Genomic DNA, 17,705 nt, shown 5'->3' with positions numbered 1-17,705 from the left:
GGTTAATCTAGTTACTCTTTTCCCTATAACAGATCCCTATTTATCTTTTTCCATACCAGCAGAGTTGTGTAAGTAGTGGTTATCCATTCCATTTACTATGCTTCTGAAATGATCTAGTCAAATTACATCCCTAATAGGGTTCCTCCACTCATCTTCATCCAGCTGTACCCATTATATTGCTAGTCTAGCCCCTCATCCTCAAATCAAAGAACACTCTCATCTGGTCTGCTATGCAGTATTTTTTCAAAGCAGGGGACCCGCACTCCTCTTTGCTCTTTCCCCAAATATAACACTTCCCTTGCCACTCATGGTGGTCTTCAGTTCCAAATGAAATCAAAATTCTGTTTCTACTTCATAAAGAATTTATCTGACAGCTTCTCACTGGTAGAGTAATAAACAAGTTTAAGATTCTTGGAGGCTCACTCGATCCCATCTATCGAGGTCATGACCAATCATCTTCATGAGGAGCTCATAATTAATTTTCTCTAGCTGCCTGCAATCCTTGGTTACATAAAAACTCAGATATTTGATGTGGGACTGCACCTTTTTAAAAGGAAACAATTCCTTCAAATCCCATACATACTCTTCATTCAAGACTGCCTTCAAAGCTTCCATTTTATCCCAAGTTATTCTGTATATCTCTTGTTCCTTGTCATCAAGCAGATGAAGCCATTACATATGGGTTGTGTCCATCAACCAGCAGGGGGAGATAGAGAGCACTCAACTTTTCACAGTGCCTCATGGCCAGCTAGCTCCACTGCCTCTTCAGTATTCTCTATCTCCCCAAGCAGGGTGGCTGCAGCTTCTTCGAGCTCCATCAAAAATCTGCCTGGGGGTGGCTCCTGGCTTGCCAGTTGTTAGCCGGGGTGTTAGAGGCTATAGCAGCTTCACTTTGAAGGCACATAGGTCAGCCCTTTCCCTGCCTTACCCATGCCCCCGTGGATGTGGACATATTAGCTTGCTTTTCTCTGTCCTTTCCCACTCAGTGGATGCAGGCACATTGGTTCGCCTTTCCCTGCCTTTCCCACTTATCTGAGCCTCCGGAGTGATTTTATTTACCTCTTTTGCCTCTGCTTTCCTCACAGCATAAAAAAAAAAAAAAAGAAAAGTTGCGTCGTGCTTTAGCGCAGCGATCTTGGAAAAGAGGTTTTCTTGAGATTCTTCTGCAGGACCGGAGTGGTGATACTCGGTCCAGTGAGGTAAGAGTGTTTTCTGACTCCTCCGGGGTGGGCCCGCGATTGGGACGTTTTTGGCGCAAACCGCCATTTTGAATTTTACCACCGTTTTCGGCGATGGCTGCGGAGACTGTAAAGCGCTGCTCTAAATGTGGCAAGCGCAAATCAGCAGCAGGGCTCTGTAAATCGTGCTGTACAGACGGTAGAGCCGGCTTGAGCATGGCGAGTGGCGATCTTTCGCGCTCTGAGCTGGCAGCGGATGCCATTTTGGATTTTCCACATGGCGCGGCCTCTGTTGCGATGGAGAGCCCTGAATCCGGGGTGGGGGGGGGGGGGTCTGAGTGAAGGTCTCACTGTTCGGGCGTCTGCATGCAGTTGTTATGCTGCTAGAGCCTGCCTGGCTTGGTTACAGCAGGCAGTGGAACAGCCCGGTGATGGAGCGGAGACCTTATCTGAAGTGGCTCCGCGGATGGAGTCGGCCTTGTCCTTTTTGGCTGACGCCCTTTATGATATTGTCAGAGCTTCGGCTAAACAAATGGCTGTAGCAGTGGCGGCTCGCTGCACTCTTTGGCTACAACATTGGGCGGCGGACATGGCCTCTAAGCAAAGGTTGGTGAAGTTGCCCTTTCAAGGCCTTCTCCTATTTGGTGAGGAGCTGGAAAACATTGTTAAAGGCCTGGGGGATTCCAAACCTCAGCGCTTCCCAAAGATAGGCCGAAGCCTTCCTCTAAGGGTCAGGCGGTCCGCTCCTCTTACAGACCTCGCTTCCGTGAAGCTAGAAGGTACCGCCCGGGGCGTTCTGCTGGGTTCATTTCTCATGCCCGCTTTCAGCAGAGAAACTCCTTTCGCTCAGACAAACGTTCCGCAGCTGCCGGTTCAAGGCCTGGAGTTCAGGTGCGACCCTTTCAATGATGGTGCGCCGGCCCCCTCCTCGTTTCCTGTCATCGGAGGAAGACTTTCCCTCTTTTTCGAGGAGTGGGCCAACATCTCCGCAGATCAGTGAGTCTTGGACCTGATCAGAGACGGATACCGAATAGAATTTGATGCCCCAGTGAGAGACGTGTTTGTGGAGTCCCAATGCGGTTCTGCCACCAAACGGGCGGCGGTAGAGGAGACTTTGCACAGTCTGTGCCAGATAGGGGCTGTGACCCCGGTGCCTCCCGCCGAACAAGGTCTAGGCCGCTACTCCATTTACTTTGTGGTGCCACGAAAAGGCGGGTCTTTTCGCCCAATCCTGGACTTAAAAAAGCTAAACAAGTCCTTAAGAGTGCGGCATTTTCACATGGAAACCCTGCGCTCCGTCATTGCGGCGGTACAGCCAGGAGAGTTTCTCATGTCTCTGGACCTGAAAGAAGCTTACTTGCACATACCAATTTGGCCCCCGCACCAGAAGTTTCTGCGGTTTGCGGTGTTGGGAAAACATTTCCAGTTTTGGGCCTTGCCTTTTGGCCTCGCCACAGCTCCCCGAACCTTCTCCAAGGTAATGGTGGTAGTAGCTGCCTTTCTCAGGTGAGAGGGTATCTGGGTTCACCCGTACCTAGATGACTGGCTCATCAGAGCAGACTCAGAAAAGGAGAGTCATCTAACTACAGCCAGAGTGGTTTCAGTCCTTCAATCTCTGGGCTGGGTCGTCAATATGGCCAAAAGTTATCTGACCCCCTCGCAATCTCTAGAATATTTGGGGGCCAGGTTCGACACAGCCTCTTCCCGAGCAAAGGTGGTGCAAGCTTCAGGTCCGTCTGCTCCTGAGGACGCCCCACCCGTGAGCTTGGGGCATTGTCCAGCTGTTGGGATCGATGACGGCCACCTTGGAAGTGGTGCCATGGGCGAGAGAACACCTGAGACCTCTACAGTATTCTCTACTTCAACGATGGTCTCCAGTATCTCAGGATTATCAGTGCAGACTTTCTTGGCTCCCTGCGGCCCGCCTCAGTATGGAGTGGTGGCTCTCGGACAGCATGTTGCGGCGGGGAATGCCGCTGGCGCTCCCCAATTGGTGCCTAGTGGTGACAGATGCCAGCCTGAAGGGCTGGGGCGCACATTGCCAGGGGAAGCATGCCCAGGGTCTGTGGACACCCGACGAGTCGGAGTGGTCTATCAACCGCCTGGAGTTGAAAGCGGTGTTTCTGGCTCTTATGGCTTTTCAAGTGACCCTGGAAGGATTGGCTGTCCGAGTAATGTCGGACAATACGACAGCAGTGGCCTACATAAATCGACAAGGCGACACTCAGTGCAGAGCTCTAGCCGCGCAGGCCGAACAAATTTGCCACTGGGCCGAGCTGCATCTACAGTCCCTGTCAGCAGCTCACATTGCAGGTCAGAGCAACGTGCAAGCCGACTATCTAAGCAGGCACCAGATCAATCCAGCGGAGTGGGAACTAGCAGACGATGTATTCCTGCAGATATGTGCCAAATGGGGCAAGCCAGTGATGGATCTTATGGCGACCAGTTCCAATGCCAAAGTCCCGTGCTTCTTCAGCAGACGGAGGGATCCTCGCTCTGCCGGGTTGGATGCCTTGGCTCAACCCTGGCCCCTGGGCTTGCTGTATGTCTTCCCTCCATGGCCCTTGATAGGGCGAGTGCACCTGCGGATTCGGCTGCATCCAGGAGAAGTGATGCTCATCACCCCGGATTGGCCCAGGAGGCCTTGGTATGCAGACCTCCGACAGGGTCCGGTGGCCATGGAGGACGCCTGCCGCTTTGGTCTTATGGCATGTCGATTGAAAGGGCGCAATTGAGAGACAAAGGCTACTCAAATAAGGTAATTTCCACTCTCCTGCAGGTCCGTAAGCGCTCCACTTCCGTGGCTTATGCCAGGATTTGGCGCCAGTTTGAAGTCTGGTGTGTTTCAAGAGCGCTTTCTCCGTTGCGGGCTCCTGTCTCGCCGATTCTGGACTTTTTGCAGGATGGTGTACACAAAGGCTTGACCTATAATTCCCTGTGGGTGCAAGTGGCAGCATTGGCCTCCCTGCATGGCAAGGTTGAACGCGTGTCCTTAGCTGTTCATCCAGATGTGGCACGGTTTCTTAGAGGGGTGCTTCGGCTCCGTCCTCCCGTGCGGGCACCTTGTCCAGCTTGGAACCTGGAGTTAGTATTGAAGGCCCTTCAGAGGGCTCCCTTTGAACCGCTTCGGTGCACTTCAGAGAAAGATTTGACACTGAAGGCCGTCTTTTTAGTGGCCATTACCTTGGCGAGATGGGTCTCAGAGCTCCAGGCGCTGTCCTGTAGAGACCCTTTTCTGCAATTCTCAGAGTCAGGAGTCACAGTTCGGACCGTGCCTTCCTTCATGCCTAAGGTGGTTTCAGCGTTTCACCTAAATCAGCCTGTTTTTCTTCCCTCCTTTGTTGAGGAGGAGTTTCCAGAATCATTTGGGCAGTTGCACCTTTTGGATGTGCGCAGGACTCTGTTGCAGTATCTGCGAATTACAAATTCTTTCAGGACTCTGATCATCTTTTTGTGCTGTTTGCAGGTCCTCGCAGAGGGTCTTCAGCGTCTAAAGCCACTATTGCCCGTTGGCTCAAAGAAGCTATCTTTTCAGCATATCTGCTGTCTGACCGGGCTCCGCCTGAAGCCTTTAAGGCACATTCCACAAGAGCGATTTCCTCTTCCTGGGCGGAAACTGGAGCACTATCTCTTCATGAGATTTGCAGTGCTGCAACATGGGCTTCTAAGCTCTCTTTCGCCCGACATTACAGGCTGGATGTGGCTGCCAGGAGGGATGCGCGTTTTGGAGCACAAGTCCTAGCGCGTGGTGTGGCTTGTTCCCACCCTATTTAGGGATTGCTTTGTTACATCCCATACGTAATGGCTTCATCTGCTTGATGACAAGGAAGGGAAAATTAGGTTCTTACCTTGGAAATTTTCTTTCCTTTAGTCATAGCAGATGAAGCCATGAGCCCTCCCTGTATGATTGTTTGTATTGCAGTGATTCTGATTTCAGGTGCTGTTCTTGTTTCCTGAAGTTATATTCCTTCCTTGGGGAGTCGGAAAACAGTCTTCAGGATTCTTGTTACAGTTGTAGGAGGATGAGTTCATTCCCTCCAGTTCATGTTTTGGGAGGATGAGTTTATTCCCTCCAGGAGGATGCAAGTATTCCCTCCGTTTATACAAAGTGGAGGACGAGTTTATTCCCTCCAGGAGGATGAGTTCATTCCCTCCTTTTTTGAGTTCATGCCCTTGTTATGGGGCCATCGTTCGCTGTGAGGAAAGTTCATGTTATTCCCATTGCGGTTTGCCATACTGCTTTGGAAGCTTCAAATTCTGAAGAGGCAGTGGAGCTAGCTGGCCATGAGGCTCTGTGAAAAGTTGAGTGCTCTCTAACTCCCCCTGCTGGTTGATGGACACAACCCATACGTAATGGCTTCATCTGTTATGACTAAAGGAAAGAAAATTACCAAGGTAAGAACCTAATTTTCCCATCTCATCCATAAGAACATGCAACATGTTAGTCATGGATTGCTAATGATAAAGAGGATATCATCTGCAAAGTGCCTCCTGAAATTCTAGACTGGCCCCATTAGCTTTCACATAAGATGTTAATTGCTCAATGGTCAATGAGAAAAACAAGGGTGAGAGTAGACAACCCTGCCTTGTCCCCCTGCTAAACCTACAGCTTTCTGTATGACCCCCATTAATCCTAATCTGTGCCTTCAGTTCCAGACAAAGGGCCCATATGCCATCGAAAAGTCTACCCAATTTGCACTTTCTGGAGGACTCAGAACTGGAACCCCCACCCCACTCTATCAAATACTTTCTTAGCGTCAACTGCCAAAAGCATGACTGGGTAGCCACTCTCAAATCCTTCCAGATCAGGTTCATACTTTACGAATGTTGTCACCTACCTGCCTTTGGGGAATAAATCCTGACTGATCTACATAGATTAGCCCTTCAATAACTGACTTCAACCTATCTGCCAATACCCTTGCACAAAGCTTGGCATCGAGATTAATAAGAGAAATGGATCTGCATGCACTGGGATTTTTTTCATGGCTTCGGCAGGACCATTATTCGCATGGACTCTTGCACGCAGCCACTCTGCAAAATGTCATTGAATACTCTGATAAGTCTGGGTATCAGGCTAGCACTTAAGGTCTTGTAGATCTTTACCATGTAGCCACTAAGGCCTGGAGTTTTGCCCATATTCAGAGTTTGGATAGACTTCCTTACCTCCTCTTTAGAAATCATCCTATCCAACCTTCCTCTACTCCCCTCATTGAGTGATACTTCTCCAGAAAATCATCAACCTGCTATTCTCTCATATACACTTCACTCTGATACAAAGTTTCATAAAACCTCTTAAATGCTTGTTTAAAGTTCTCATTTTAATGTACCATATCCCTACCACCACCATCTTTAATTTGTAAAATATTTTGTTGGCCTATTTTAACTTTTAATTCCTCTCCCTCTTTTATTCCTCTATTCACAATATAAATATTTAAGCCTCTAGATGAAAAGCAGTTTCTAGATTCTGTAATCTCCCTAGTTCACACCTTAATTCCCCCAGCTCAAATGTATGTATAAGTTTTTAAAAAGTGCTCATTTCAGCCAGGGCTGTACACAGGGGATTATGAGAGTTATTGTCCATAATTACATGCAATTTAATTTCTGCTTCTAAAATGAAACCAAGTAAAATTGTGGCCTCATTACTTTTTTGCACTGGTGTCGCCACAGGTGGCCTAGGTGGGCAAGGGTCCATCCACTCTGGCTCAGCCCACCCAGTAGCAATGTACCTTTTCTCTGGCTGGCAAGGATCCCTAAGCCCTGCCAGCTGAAGACTTCCTCCTGCAGCAGACAGAACTCCTAGAAAGTTCAGCAGTCAGTGCCAATGTCCCTGGGCCACGGCTGACATACTGAGCGTACTCAGTTTTCTCAAATATGCAAAAACTGCTGGTGGCAGCAGTGATGGCTCAGGGACAGTGCAGCTGATTGCCCAGCTTGGTAGGAGCTTTGACTGTTAGAGGAGCAGGTCTTCAACTGGGGGACAAGGGGATGGAAAGCAGAGAGAACATTTTGTGCCCACCCACTTTGTGCTCAGGCCCATTCAAAATTGGCCGTCTGGCTGTGCTACTGGTATAGGGGAAAGTAACTGATGACAGTGGGAAAATCTGTCTGACCTGGTTTCAGTATTTTGGACTTCTGATATTTCCACATTTCTCCTGGTGATCAGGATTTCTGGGCCTGTTCACCATCAGCAGCTGACAGTGGCATAGCCAGACTTGACATTTTGGGTGGGCCCAGAGCTAATATGGGTGGGCACTAGATAGATAGATAGATAGATAGATAGATAGATAGATAGATAGATAGATAGATAGATAGATAGATAGATAGATAGAGACATGAGTAGTGTTTCTTGGGATACTACAAAATAATGTCTTAGAATGCACTTGATGATTGATTTCTAAGTATTCTGCCCAACAGCTGCCCTGCATCAACATAAACCACTTACTTAATGTGAAAAATAACATTAGTTTTAAATATAGTTACATTATGCCATATCAAACTTGATCAGATATGTCTACTATAATGGCAAATATGTCAACACACATAACAGTATAATCACAGCAATGGCAACTTTGCTTAACAAATGTAAATGCCTGATTAAGCAAAACAGGAAGAAAACCTTTGAAGACTTTTTCCCTTCCTTTGGCTCTACTGCTTTCTCTCTCTATTCTGATGCTGACAAAATAAAACTGCCACAGTTTGGCACATATCCTCCTTCAACTTTGCTTTATAAGAAATGTATATCAAAGGACAGAACGAATCACAGACGAAGAACAAAACAAAAATACTTTATTGAAAATGATCCAACATGACCATGTTTCGCCTGAAGGCTAGGGGCATTTGTAAAAACAAACAGTTTAAAATAAAAACCAAGAACAAAGTACAGGTGTGGTTACATGCACTCAAGAAGTGCAACTATTTAAATACAACAGTGCAGTGTGCTTTAATACAAAAACAGTAAGTGCATTAACCTACAATTCCAAAGCTGTATAATAGTATGTAGCAAATTAAGCTGAGAAACTATGCTCACTAAAGAATGAAACTATGCTCACTAAAGAATGAGGCGCCATCTTTTGGTGTTGAATATATCAATAATTCTGTCATAGTCCAATGAATCACACAGTTCTCTTTCAAATGATAACAGTGACAGATTATGGAGGCGACTGGTGAGCATTGAGGCTCTTGATGCCGTTTTGATCCTGTTTACAGTTGAAAACAGTCGTTCCACAGTGCAAGTTGACATCGGCAGAGTAATAAGTACTCTTAAAAGGGCATCGGCATTTGGGAAAATGTCCACATTGCAGCTGTCTAGTACTTCAATTAAAGATGGAAAATTTATACCTTCTGCTACTTTGCATTTTAGATGCTGAACAAACACTGTTAATTCAGCCTCCTCTATGGTAATGCCATATAAAGTACACGGGGGCAGTAGACTCTCTCTTCGGCCAAAGGCCTCAGATGTTGGCATACAGGCAGCAGAAGCAGTCATCATTCCATAAGCATCATCTTGAAAACGATTATTCAGTTCACTTAGCTGGCAGTCAATAATCTCATTCCACAGATGTCTCAAATCTTCATTGCTTTGCACAGAAGAAGATTTACCCAAAGTGGAAAAAACCAATGAATCACCAAACTTTATAGGTAGCTTTGTCTTTCGAGAGGAAGAAACATCCCACTTTTCAATATCATATTTCTCCATGAAATCCTCTGTTAATTTAAGAACTTTATCAAAGTAATTTGATGTGTTCTCCCTAAACTGAACAAAAGTTTCTTTTAGACACTCTATAAGATTAATGCAATCTGTAACAGACAACGTGGCACTCTGTAGTCCTTTGTGGCAAAATCATTTCCCAAATGTAACTGCCAGAAATAAGAATTTCTTTGTCTCTATCTGATGTAGAAATGATAGGGAATCTAGTTTTGTCTGTCCAGCAGCATTTGAAAGTTCAGCAAGTACTTCAAGAATAACATCAAAAACCATCAAAAATTTTTTTCACAGAGTCAGATTTTGAGCTCCACCTTGTGTCTGTTGATTGTTCAAGTTCAAGACATTGTCTATCAGGATGCAGTTGTTTCTGTACTTCCAAAAAACGAGCATGCCTATTTGTACCTGTCATAAAACTATGCAAGGAGTTCAGAATTTCCAAAAATGTGCTAACAGAGGGACATGCTTTAGAAGCTGTGCAGAGAACCAGATTGAGGCGATGAGAATTACAGTGCACATAAACAGCCCGCTGAAATGTGCATTTCAAAATGACATGAACACCTCATTTGTTTCCAGACAGCATAGATGTTCCATCAAAGCTGAAGCCAACACATAACTCTGGATCTAATTCAAGCACTTCAATCATTTTTATGATTTTATCAGAAATCCCATTTGCTGTCATGTCTGCAGTATCAACAAATCCAACTGCCCTTTCCTTTATTACCCTTTTGTGTAGGTACCTGACACATACTGCACCAAGCTCACGTTTAGAGAGATCATTGCATTCATCACCCAGAATTGCATAGTATGTATTATCGGTTTCATGTATTTTGGATTTGATTTTGCGTAACAGTAGTAAAGTGGCAGACTCTAACAGTTCATTCTGAATATCTGGGCTCATTAGAGTTGCATTCTTTGGAAGTTTTTCAAGGCGACTTTGGATACTGTTGTCATATTTGCTAAGGAGTTTGAACATTTCCAAAAAGTTTCCTTTATTTAAGGCTTCTTCTGTCTCTCTGTGTCCACGTAATGGAATTTCTTGCTTGGCACAGAATATCACAATATCAAGTACCACTTTGATGCGTTCACGATTCCTTTCAACTAAAGAAAAGTTCATGGCATCTTGGTTTAGTTGATTGAAAATGTTTCCCCGACCTCCTGGTAAGTGACTTTGTCTGTAGTCTTCAGATTTTCCTAGTGCAAGACAGTGTGCCTTGCTGGATTCATGTTTTGAGCAGCTCTGATTCATGTGCTTCCAATCTATAAAGCCAGCTCTTGTGAAAGGTTCTTCAGCCGGGTATCAGAAAAATATCTGTACGCTTTGCACAACACTACATCCTGGCTTGCACTGTATTCCAGCCAGCAAAATTTATCATACCAGTGAGATGAAAACTTCGGGACTTGCCACTAATTGTACAAACTGGGAAAGCCTGTAACTTTGGCTGTTTTGGTGGTTCATCAATGTCAGATAAATCTGAAAGTAATTCCATCAGTTGCACACCAGGTTTACTGATCTGTGAGCATAAAGTAGAATTTGTTAATTAAAAAAAAATTACATGGTGTTAAAATTATGATGTAAAAAAACCCAAAAACAATTTACAATTTTATTACCTGGTGCTGGGCTGGGCTGGGCTGGCAGCTGCTTCTGCTTGGCAGTAAAGTTACCTGGGGCCGAGACAGGAACTCGAGTCGATCGATTCTCAAATGATCTCTTCTCAATTCGAATTCGAAGACCTTTCTTTCCCAATTCCCGTGTTTTTAGCCTGCCCTCCCTCAGATGCCACAAGTGAGCGGACGGAGCGAGAGCTAGGCTGAGCATGCCGCCGCGCACAACCATGTCTGGGTCATACCGCTACCACGTAGGATGGATGTGGAATAACAACCACGACGCGCTGCGACGTGCAAGTGCATTCAGCGCTGAGCCGACTGCCACTCTGCCTCTCTCTAAGCCCGAAGGTAGGTGGGCTGATGTCTGAGCCTGAGCGCGGGTGCCCACGATGTACACTAGGCTGTGTGTGTGTGCGCACTTGGGTGGTGGGTGGGCCTGAGCTGAAATCGGAGCCTGGAGAGGAGAGATAAGCTGCCAGAGCGCCGTGGCTGCTGTCTCTGCCGTCACGCTAGGCTGCTGCTGCTGCAGTTGTGTGTGCGCTTGTGTGGGCGGGCCTGGGCCGAAATTGGATGGGCCTGGTCCCACCCAGGCCCACCCGTAGCTACGCCCCTGAGCAGCAGAAAGAAAAATCACCATCACTTTTATTTTCACTATCAAAATGAATCTCTAATATTCTGACAGATAGATGTTATTTTCTTTCAGGTCTGGGCAGTATTCCTTCAATCTCTATGAATGACTATCAGGACAGAGGTATAAGGATCCTGTGTGAATCAGCAGGATGGTATCCAGAGCCTGAAGTGACTTGGAGAGAAGAAGTTGGACAGAGTCTGGTACCAGCATCTGAAACAGAATTGCAAAGGCAGAATGGTCTGTTCAATGTCAAAACTTCCCTACTTATGAGAACAAATCAGTACAACAAGATGACCTGTCATATTGGAAACACTGTAATGAAGCAAGAGAGAGAATCAGCGATTTCTATAGCAGGTCAGTCACAGTCACAAAAATAAGCTTCAGTAACATAAAGTGTTCATATGATTGAGATCTAATTTATATCATGAGTAGAGACGTGTGGTAGCCATGTTAGTCCACTTTTAAAGGTGATCAATAGAAATAAAACATGGAAAAGAAAATAAGATGATACCTTTTTTATTCGACATAAGCTTAATACATCCTTCGAAAGCTAATCAAGAAATGTATTGTTATGTCCAATAAAAAAGGTATCATCTTATTTTCTTTTCCATGTTCTATTTTGTTTTATTTCTATTGATTAAATTTATATCATGAAATTGGCAGCACCTCCTAGAATCAGATCCAAAGAAGGTTGTTACCATCTTTCCCTCTCTCCCAGGTGAACATTTCTTTATTAGGTTCCTCTGGTATATTTCCATTTTCAGATTAGGAATTCTCAAATATGGATTTTGATATTCTATTTAAATTTCATATCACCTGGTTTCATTTGTTTTTCAGGAATATTTTTCCAGCGGGTCTCACGTTCGATGGTCTCTCTCTACAATCTTCTGGTATCTGTGATAATCCCGTGTGGTTCACTGGTTATATTGGTTATTTACCACTTGAGGAAAGAAAGACATGAGAAAGGTAAAGTCTCTCCCCACTCCCCATATTCTAGCAGTGTCTCAGGAGATTTACAGGAGGAGAGAGGAGGAAACAGTTGGAGTAGATGGATGGGAGCGTTCCTGGCATGGGCAAAGTTTTAGGGAGTGAGTTGGGCATTGTCCCTCCCAATCAAGCTGTTTTTATCTGGGTTGTTGTGAATGGCTCCATAGGCACCATTTATAAGAGTCATGGGGAAGCTAAGCCTCCCCAGCCCCAACCGCTAGCTTACCCCCTCCTTGCTCTGCTAGCTCTCCTGCCCGAGTCCGTGGCAGTAACACCAAGTAGGAACTGCCAGCTTCTCTTCCCTTCCCTTCCCTGCCGCTGTCTGCCCGACTAGGTGAGCATAAATGAAATGAATCCATGTGCAGGGCCAGAGCCCTATGCACGCCATTGTCAGTCTCCCTCCTCCTCCTTCTTCTCCTTCTGCATGATGTAACTTCCTGTTATGGGGAAGGAATAGGAGGAGGAGTGAGACCGGCAGCAGGATGCCCAGGGCTCTGGCCCCGCATGTGGGTTCTTTTTGTTTGCGTTCACCCATTTGGGCAAACAGCAGCAGGAAAGGGAATCTGACTGTTCCTATTTCGTGTTGCTGCTGTAGATTCGGGTAGGCAGCAGCCTGGAGGGAGGTGTGAACAAATGAGTTATATGGGTGGGGGAGGGAGAGAATGAGATGAAGCGATTGTGGGGTAAGAGGGGAGAGAGAGAGAAAGAGTTGGAGAGATGGTGGGGTAAGGGGATGGTCAATACTGCATGGTGAGGGATATGGAAAGAGAGAGACAGGACTATTGGAGGGGGATAGATAGGCAATGCTGGATGGAGGGGGCGGAGAAATAGAAGGGGCAATAGTGGATGCTGGAGGATGAGGGATAGAAGGGTGATGCTATATGGGGAAGAAAGAGAGAGAAGCTATGGGTACTGAGAGAGACAGAGGGACAATTTTGAATTGAAGGAAGAAATAGAGAGGCAGTGTTACATGGTAGGGGATGAGAGAAAGGGGTAATGTTCATGATCATTTGGGGCAAAAGAGAAGATCCTGGATGGCCAGGGAGAGACAGAGGAGATGCTGGGTGGGGGCTGGGACTGGGGCAGGGGCAGGGGAGCAGAAAGAGAGGACAGATTCTATATGGCAGGCAAGTGGACAGAAAAACAGAAGATTCTGGATGGAGGAAGAGAGAGGAGATGCTGCATGGCTGCGGAGGAGAAAGGTTGTAGGGGTGGGAGAAGAGAGGCTTCATGGCGGGGGGGGGGGGGGAGGAGATGACACATGACAGGGGGGAGAGTGAAAAGATGCCACAGGACTGGAGAGAGGGAAAAGAGACAGAGAGGAGATGCTGCATAGATTGCAGAAAACAGAGAGAGAGACACAGACAGGAGATGTTATATGGCTGGAGGGGAGGGGAAAGAGTTGGTGACAGATTGGGGAATTAGAGAAGCAAAAAGGGAGGACCTGAGTGAGGGAAAGAGATGAAAAGCCGTAGGAAGATGCAGAAAAAAAATGGGCGGGGGGTTCAAGACTGGATACTAAGAATGAATTAGATCTGAGTGGACAGAGGCACAGCAAAACAGAAGAAAGCTGAATGGAAAATATAAATGTCAGAGATGGATGTAGTACAACAGGTGAAGAAGATCACAAAGAAAGAGAAAAAAATGACAAATAAGAGACCCTTGAATGAGTTATGAGAAGACAGAAAAACTGACCAAAGAAACATTAAATGGCCAGACAACAAAGGTAGAAAAAAAATCATTTTATTTTTAAATTTAGAGCGAAATAATGCAGAATGTTAGTTTATATTAAAGTTAATATATAAAAATAAAATAAAAAAACAGAAAATAAAGTGATTCCTTTTTACTGGACTAATTACATTTTTTGACTAACTTTCAGAGGCCAAAATCTAAATTCCTCAGGTAAGTAAATTATCCTGATCTGAGAAAGGAGGTTTTGACCTCTGAAAGCTAATCAAAAAATGTAATAATTAGTCCATTAAAAAGGTTTCATCTTATTTTCCCTTTTAGTTTTATTTTTATGTATTAAATTTTAGTTTCATGAGTGGAATGTGTTCATTTTTGTATATATCTACTGTCTTTATATTTTGCACAATAGAGAAAAAAATACATTACTATTTCTAGCTCTCTGGTGTTATATGGTATGCAGAGTCCACCTTAATTTTTGGCTACATTTCTATCTTTGGCCTGTGGATACTTTTCCCATGCTTGCTGAGGGTCTGTCTATGTGAAAGAGGCCAGTTATTCTGTTAGCATTGAATGTCTGTGTAGAATCGAACTGTAGTAATCCAGTTTGTTTAGTAGCCAGGTACATTAATGTTCTTGTGTCCACTGATATGTTTACAGCGTTACCTTTTCCTTGATAGGCCTTTGCTATGTGACTCTTGGAAGCAAGTGCTATGTTGGTACTGTAGATTTGGTTTATAGGTCCTGAGTGACTTTAAAGTTTTGTATTACTTTACAATATGCCTAGTACTAGATTTTGGATTTGGATTTAGCTCACGTTAGTGTGAGTTACATTCAGGTACACTAACAGGCTTATTTTCGAAAGAGAAGAGCGCCCATCTTTCGACACAAATCGGGAGATGGGAGTCCTTCTCCCAGGGTCGCCCAAATCGGCATAATGGAAAACCGATTTTGGGCATCCTCAACTGTTTTCCGTCGCAGGGACGACCAAAGTTCACGGGGGCGTGTCGGAAGCACAGCGAAAGCGGGACTGGGGCGTGCTTAAGCCATGGACATCCTCGGCCGATAATGGAAAAAAGAAGGGCGTCCCTGATGAACACTTGGACGACTTTACTTGGTTCTTTTTTTTTTTTACGACCAAGCCACAAAAATGTGCCCTAAATGACCAGATGACCACCGGAGGGAATTGGGGATGACCTCCCCTTACTCCCCCAGTGGTCACTAACCCCCTCCCACCCTAAAAAAAATGTTTTTTTTATATTTTTTCCAGCCTCTACGCCAGCCTCATATATCATACCCAGCTCCATAACAGCAGTATGCAGGTCCCTGGAGCAGTTTTAGTGGGTGCTGCAGTACACTTAAGACAGGCAGACCCAGGCCCAACCCCCCTACCTGTTACTCATGTTGTGGTAAATGTGAGCCCTCCAAAACCCACTGTACCCACATCTAGGTGCCCTTCATCCCTAAGGGCTATGGTAGTGGTGTACAGTCTGCCTCCTCCCATGACCAAATGGCATGGATTTGGTCGTTTCTGAGATGGGCGTCCTTGGTTTCCATTATTGCTGAAAATTGGGGACTACCATCTCTAAAGATGACCATCTCTAAGGTCGACCTTAATGTTGAGATTTGGGCGTCCCCGACTGTATTACTGAAACAAAAGATGGAAGCCCATCTAGTTTCGATAATATGGGTTTTCCCGCCCCTGCGCCGGGACGTCCTGCGAGGATGTCCTCAGGAAAACTTGGGTGCCCCGTTCGATTATGCCCCTCCACATATTTTCTTGGAGGGTTTACAACTGGTTTGTACCTGAGACAATGGAGGGTTAAATGACTTGTCCAAGATCTCAAGGAGCAGCAGTTGGATTTGAACTCTGGTTCTCAGCCTGCTGCTCTAACCATTATGTATGGCTAATACATGTTTGGTATCTCAACAATTAACTAAAGGGCAGCAGGTCTGAAACCTGGCATAGCGTATGGAAGGTGGGAAGTGCTGGATAAAGAGGGAGGAAGGGAGAAAGAGCTGTGCTTTGGAGATGAGAATAGGGGAGGTACTGGTGTCAGGCCTAGGTAAGGGGGGACAGAGAAAGTATGCTCTCCATTTGCTAATTCATGTGAATGTGAAAGGGGGCATACTGAGAGAAATTTCTCATTGTTGGCTAATTTCAATTTTAAGAATAATAAATATAGATATACTGGCTTCCTAATTAGTCTATTTTAGTTGACTTTTTTTATTTTTATTTTTTAGAATACCCATAATGAATATGTATGAGATGTATGTATGCAAATGATATGCTACTTAGATTTCAGCAAAGCCTCTGACACAGTTCTGCATAGACAACTAAAAAATAAACTGAGTGCACTTCTGCTGGCGGGGGTTCGGGTGGAAGGGGCCCGGTGGCGGGTGGGACTGCGGCGCCAGGCCCCCCTTGGAGGCCCAGGCCCTGGGAATTTTGTCCCCCCTGTCCCCCCCCTCTCAGCGGCCCTGCTCTAACCACTAGGCCAGTCCTCCACTCCACTAGACCACTCCTCTACTCATACGTCAAAACAAATTTACCTTATCAGTTTCTAGCAACCAAGATTCAGTAATGCACATAAAATGGGATAGATGTAAACAAACAAGATCATATATGATCGCTATCTTATTCCTACCTGATCAATTGTGCACAAGAAAAAGTCTTTCTCTCTTTTTGGATATTCTCTTGGGGCTGTCATTATAGGCACTAATACTCTATTTGTTCTTATGTGACCATATCTGCCTTGACCCAACACAACAGGAATCTGACTACTCTCTATGATATAAGATATAGATTTACTTCAATAATGTATCCCTCAAAAGAGAATCATCCTGAATTTCATCCAGGCCCTCCTGAAATCCTCATGAAGTCCATAGAATGGAGCCTTTCTTTGTCATGCTCCTTATCCAGTGCGTGGTCCCTATGGCATAGACCCTCTCTCCTTATCCTCGATGAATGAATGTGATATCATAGGAGGCAGAGCTTAATGATCAACCAAGGAGAACTGCCTGAAGATGATCCTGTGGAGACTTTTACTCTTGACATTCCTGCTGCCCTAAAGAAGGGGAAAACTCTCAGGTAATGAGGTCTGATGGATAACAGGACTAAACTAAATGGACAGTGCCACTGTGGTACCACACAATATGTATCTTCAGTGCCACTAGCTATACAATTAATAGTGCTGGATATAAGGGTTAAGTTAATTGTCTTTGCTGGCATTTAACTTACTATACCCTGGTCATCTCACTGGCTGAATATTGGGCCCATATAAGGAAAAAGAAAAGGAAACTGAGGGTTCGTCAAGCAAATGGCTGAAAAAAAAAATAAAATCAAAAGAGTTGATGTTCATGAAGTACAGAAGAATGCAAAAAGAGAAGCACAGAAAAGAATACCAGACAAAAAGAAGCAAAGAGAGAAATGTGGCTGGTAAAAAAAAAAGCACAGGCTGAAGAAAATGTGGCTAGATTGATCACGGCTTGCTGTTATACTGTATTCAGGAATCAGACTTGAAAGGAACGGATTTTTATCAGATTTTTCTTTTCTTTTCAGGTTCATTATGACAGCTCTTTTTTTTTTAGTTCAAATCTTTTTTTATTAATTTTTTTAAAGTAGCAAAATATACGCAAAATGATGTTTCATCAGAGAAATACATTGCATGCTCAAATGAATAGAACTATAAAATAACAATTATGGGGAAAAAAGCAACAATTTATTTATTTAAAAGATTTATAACCCACACATCTACAACCCTTTGCGGGGAACAAATTACATTCATAAGATATATATTACACAGACATCAAAACACTATCTGCAAAAACATCAAAGTCAATAATAAAAAGGAATGCATTGAGAAATTTGCAAAGTATTAGATAGTTGGTAATCCTTTTTATCTCACTACGG

The 17,705-nt window shown here is 44.8% G+C and overlaps 2 protein-coding genes across 4 annotated transcripts in view; both read left to right on the top strand.

Annotated features, from left to right (window-relative positions):
• Window positions 1–17,705, top strand: part of LOC115466338 (butyrophilin subfamily 1 member A1-like) — a 1,244,786-nt gene that overhangs the window by 395,240 nt on the left and 831,841 nt on the right. The window lies entirely within an intron of this gene.
• LOC115466339 (butyrophilin subfamily 1 member A1-like) overlaps window positions 1–17,705 on the top strand; it is a 384,019-nt gene that overhangs the window by 44,410 nt on the left and 321,904 nt on the right. For all 3 annotated transcript variants that reach the window (XM_030197519.1, XM_030197521.1, XM_030197520.1), the window contains exons 5-6: window positions 11,192–11,473; window positions 11,957–12,085. In XM_030197519.1, coding sequence (XP_030053379.1) covers window positions 11,192–11,473; window positions 11,957–12,085 — 411 coding nt within the window. The remainder of the gene's footprint in view (window positions 1–11,191; window positions 11,474–11,956; window positions 12,086–17,705) is intronic.

The sequence above is a fragment of the Microcaecilia unicolor genome, chromosome 3 (assembly GCF_901765095.1).
Source record: "Microcaecilia unicolor chromosome 3, aMicUni1.1, whole genome shotgun sequence".
NCBI lineage: Eukaryota > Metazoa > Chordata > Amphibia > Gymnophiona > Siphonopidae > Microcaecilia > Microcaecilia unicolor.
The sequence above is the reverse complement of the archived record's forward strand: the minus strand, read 5'-3'. Positions and strand labels throughout refer to the sequence as shown.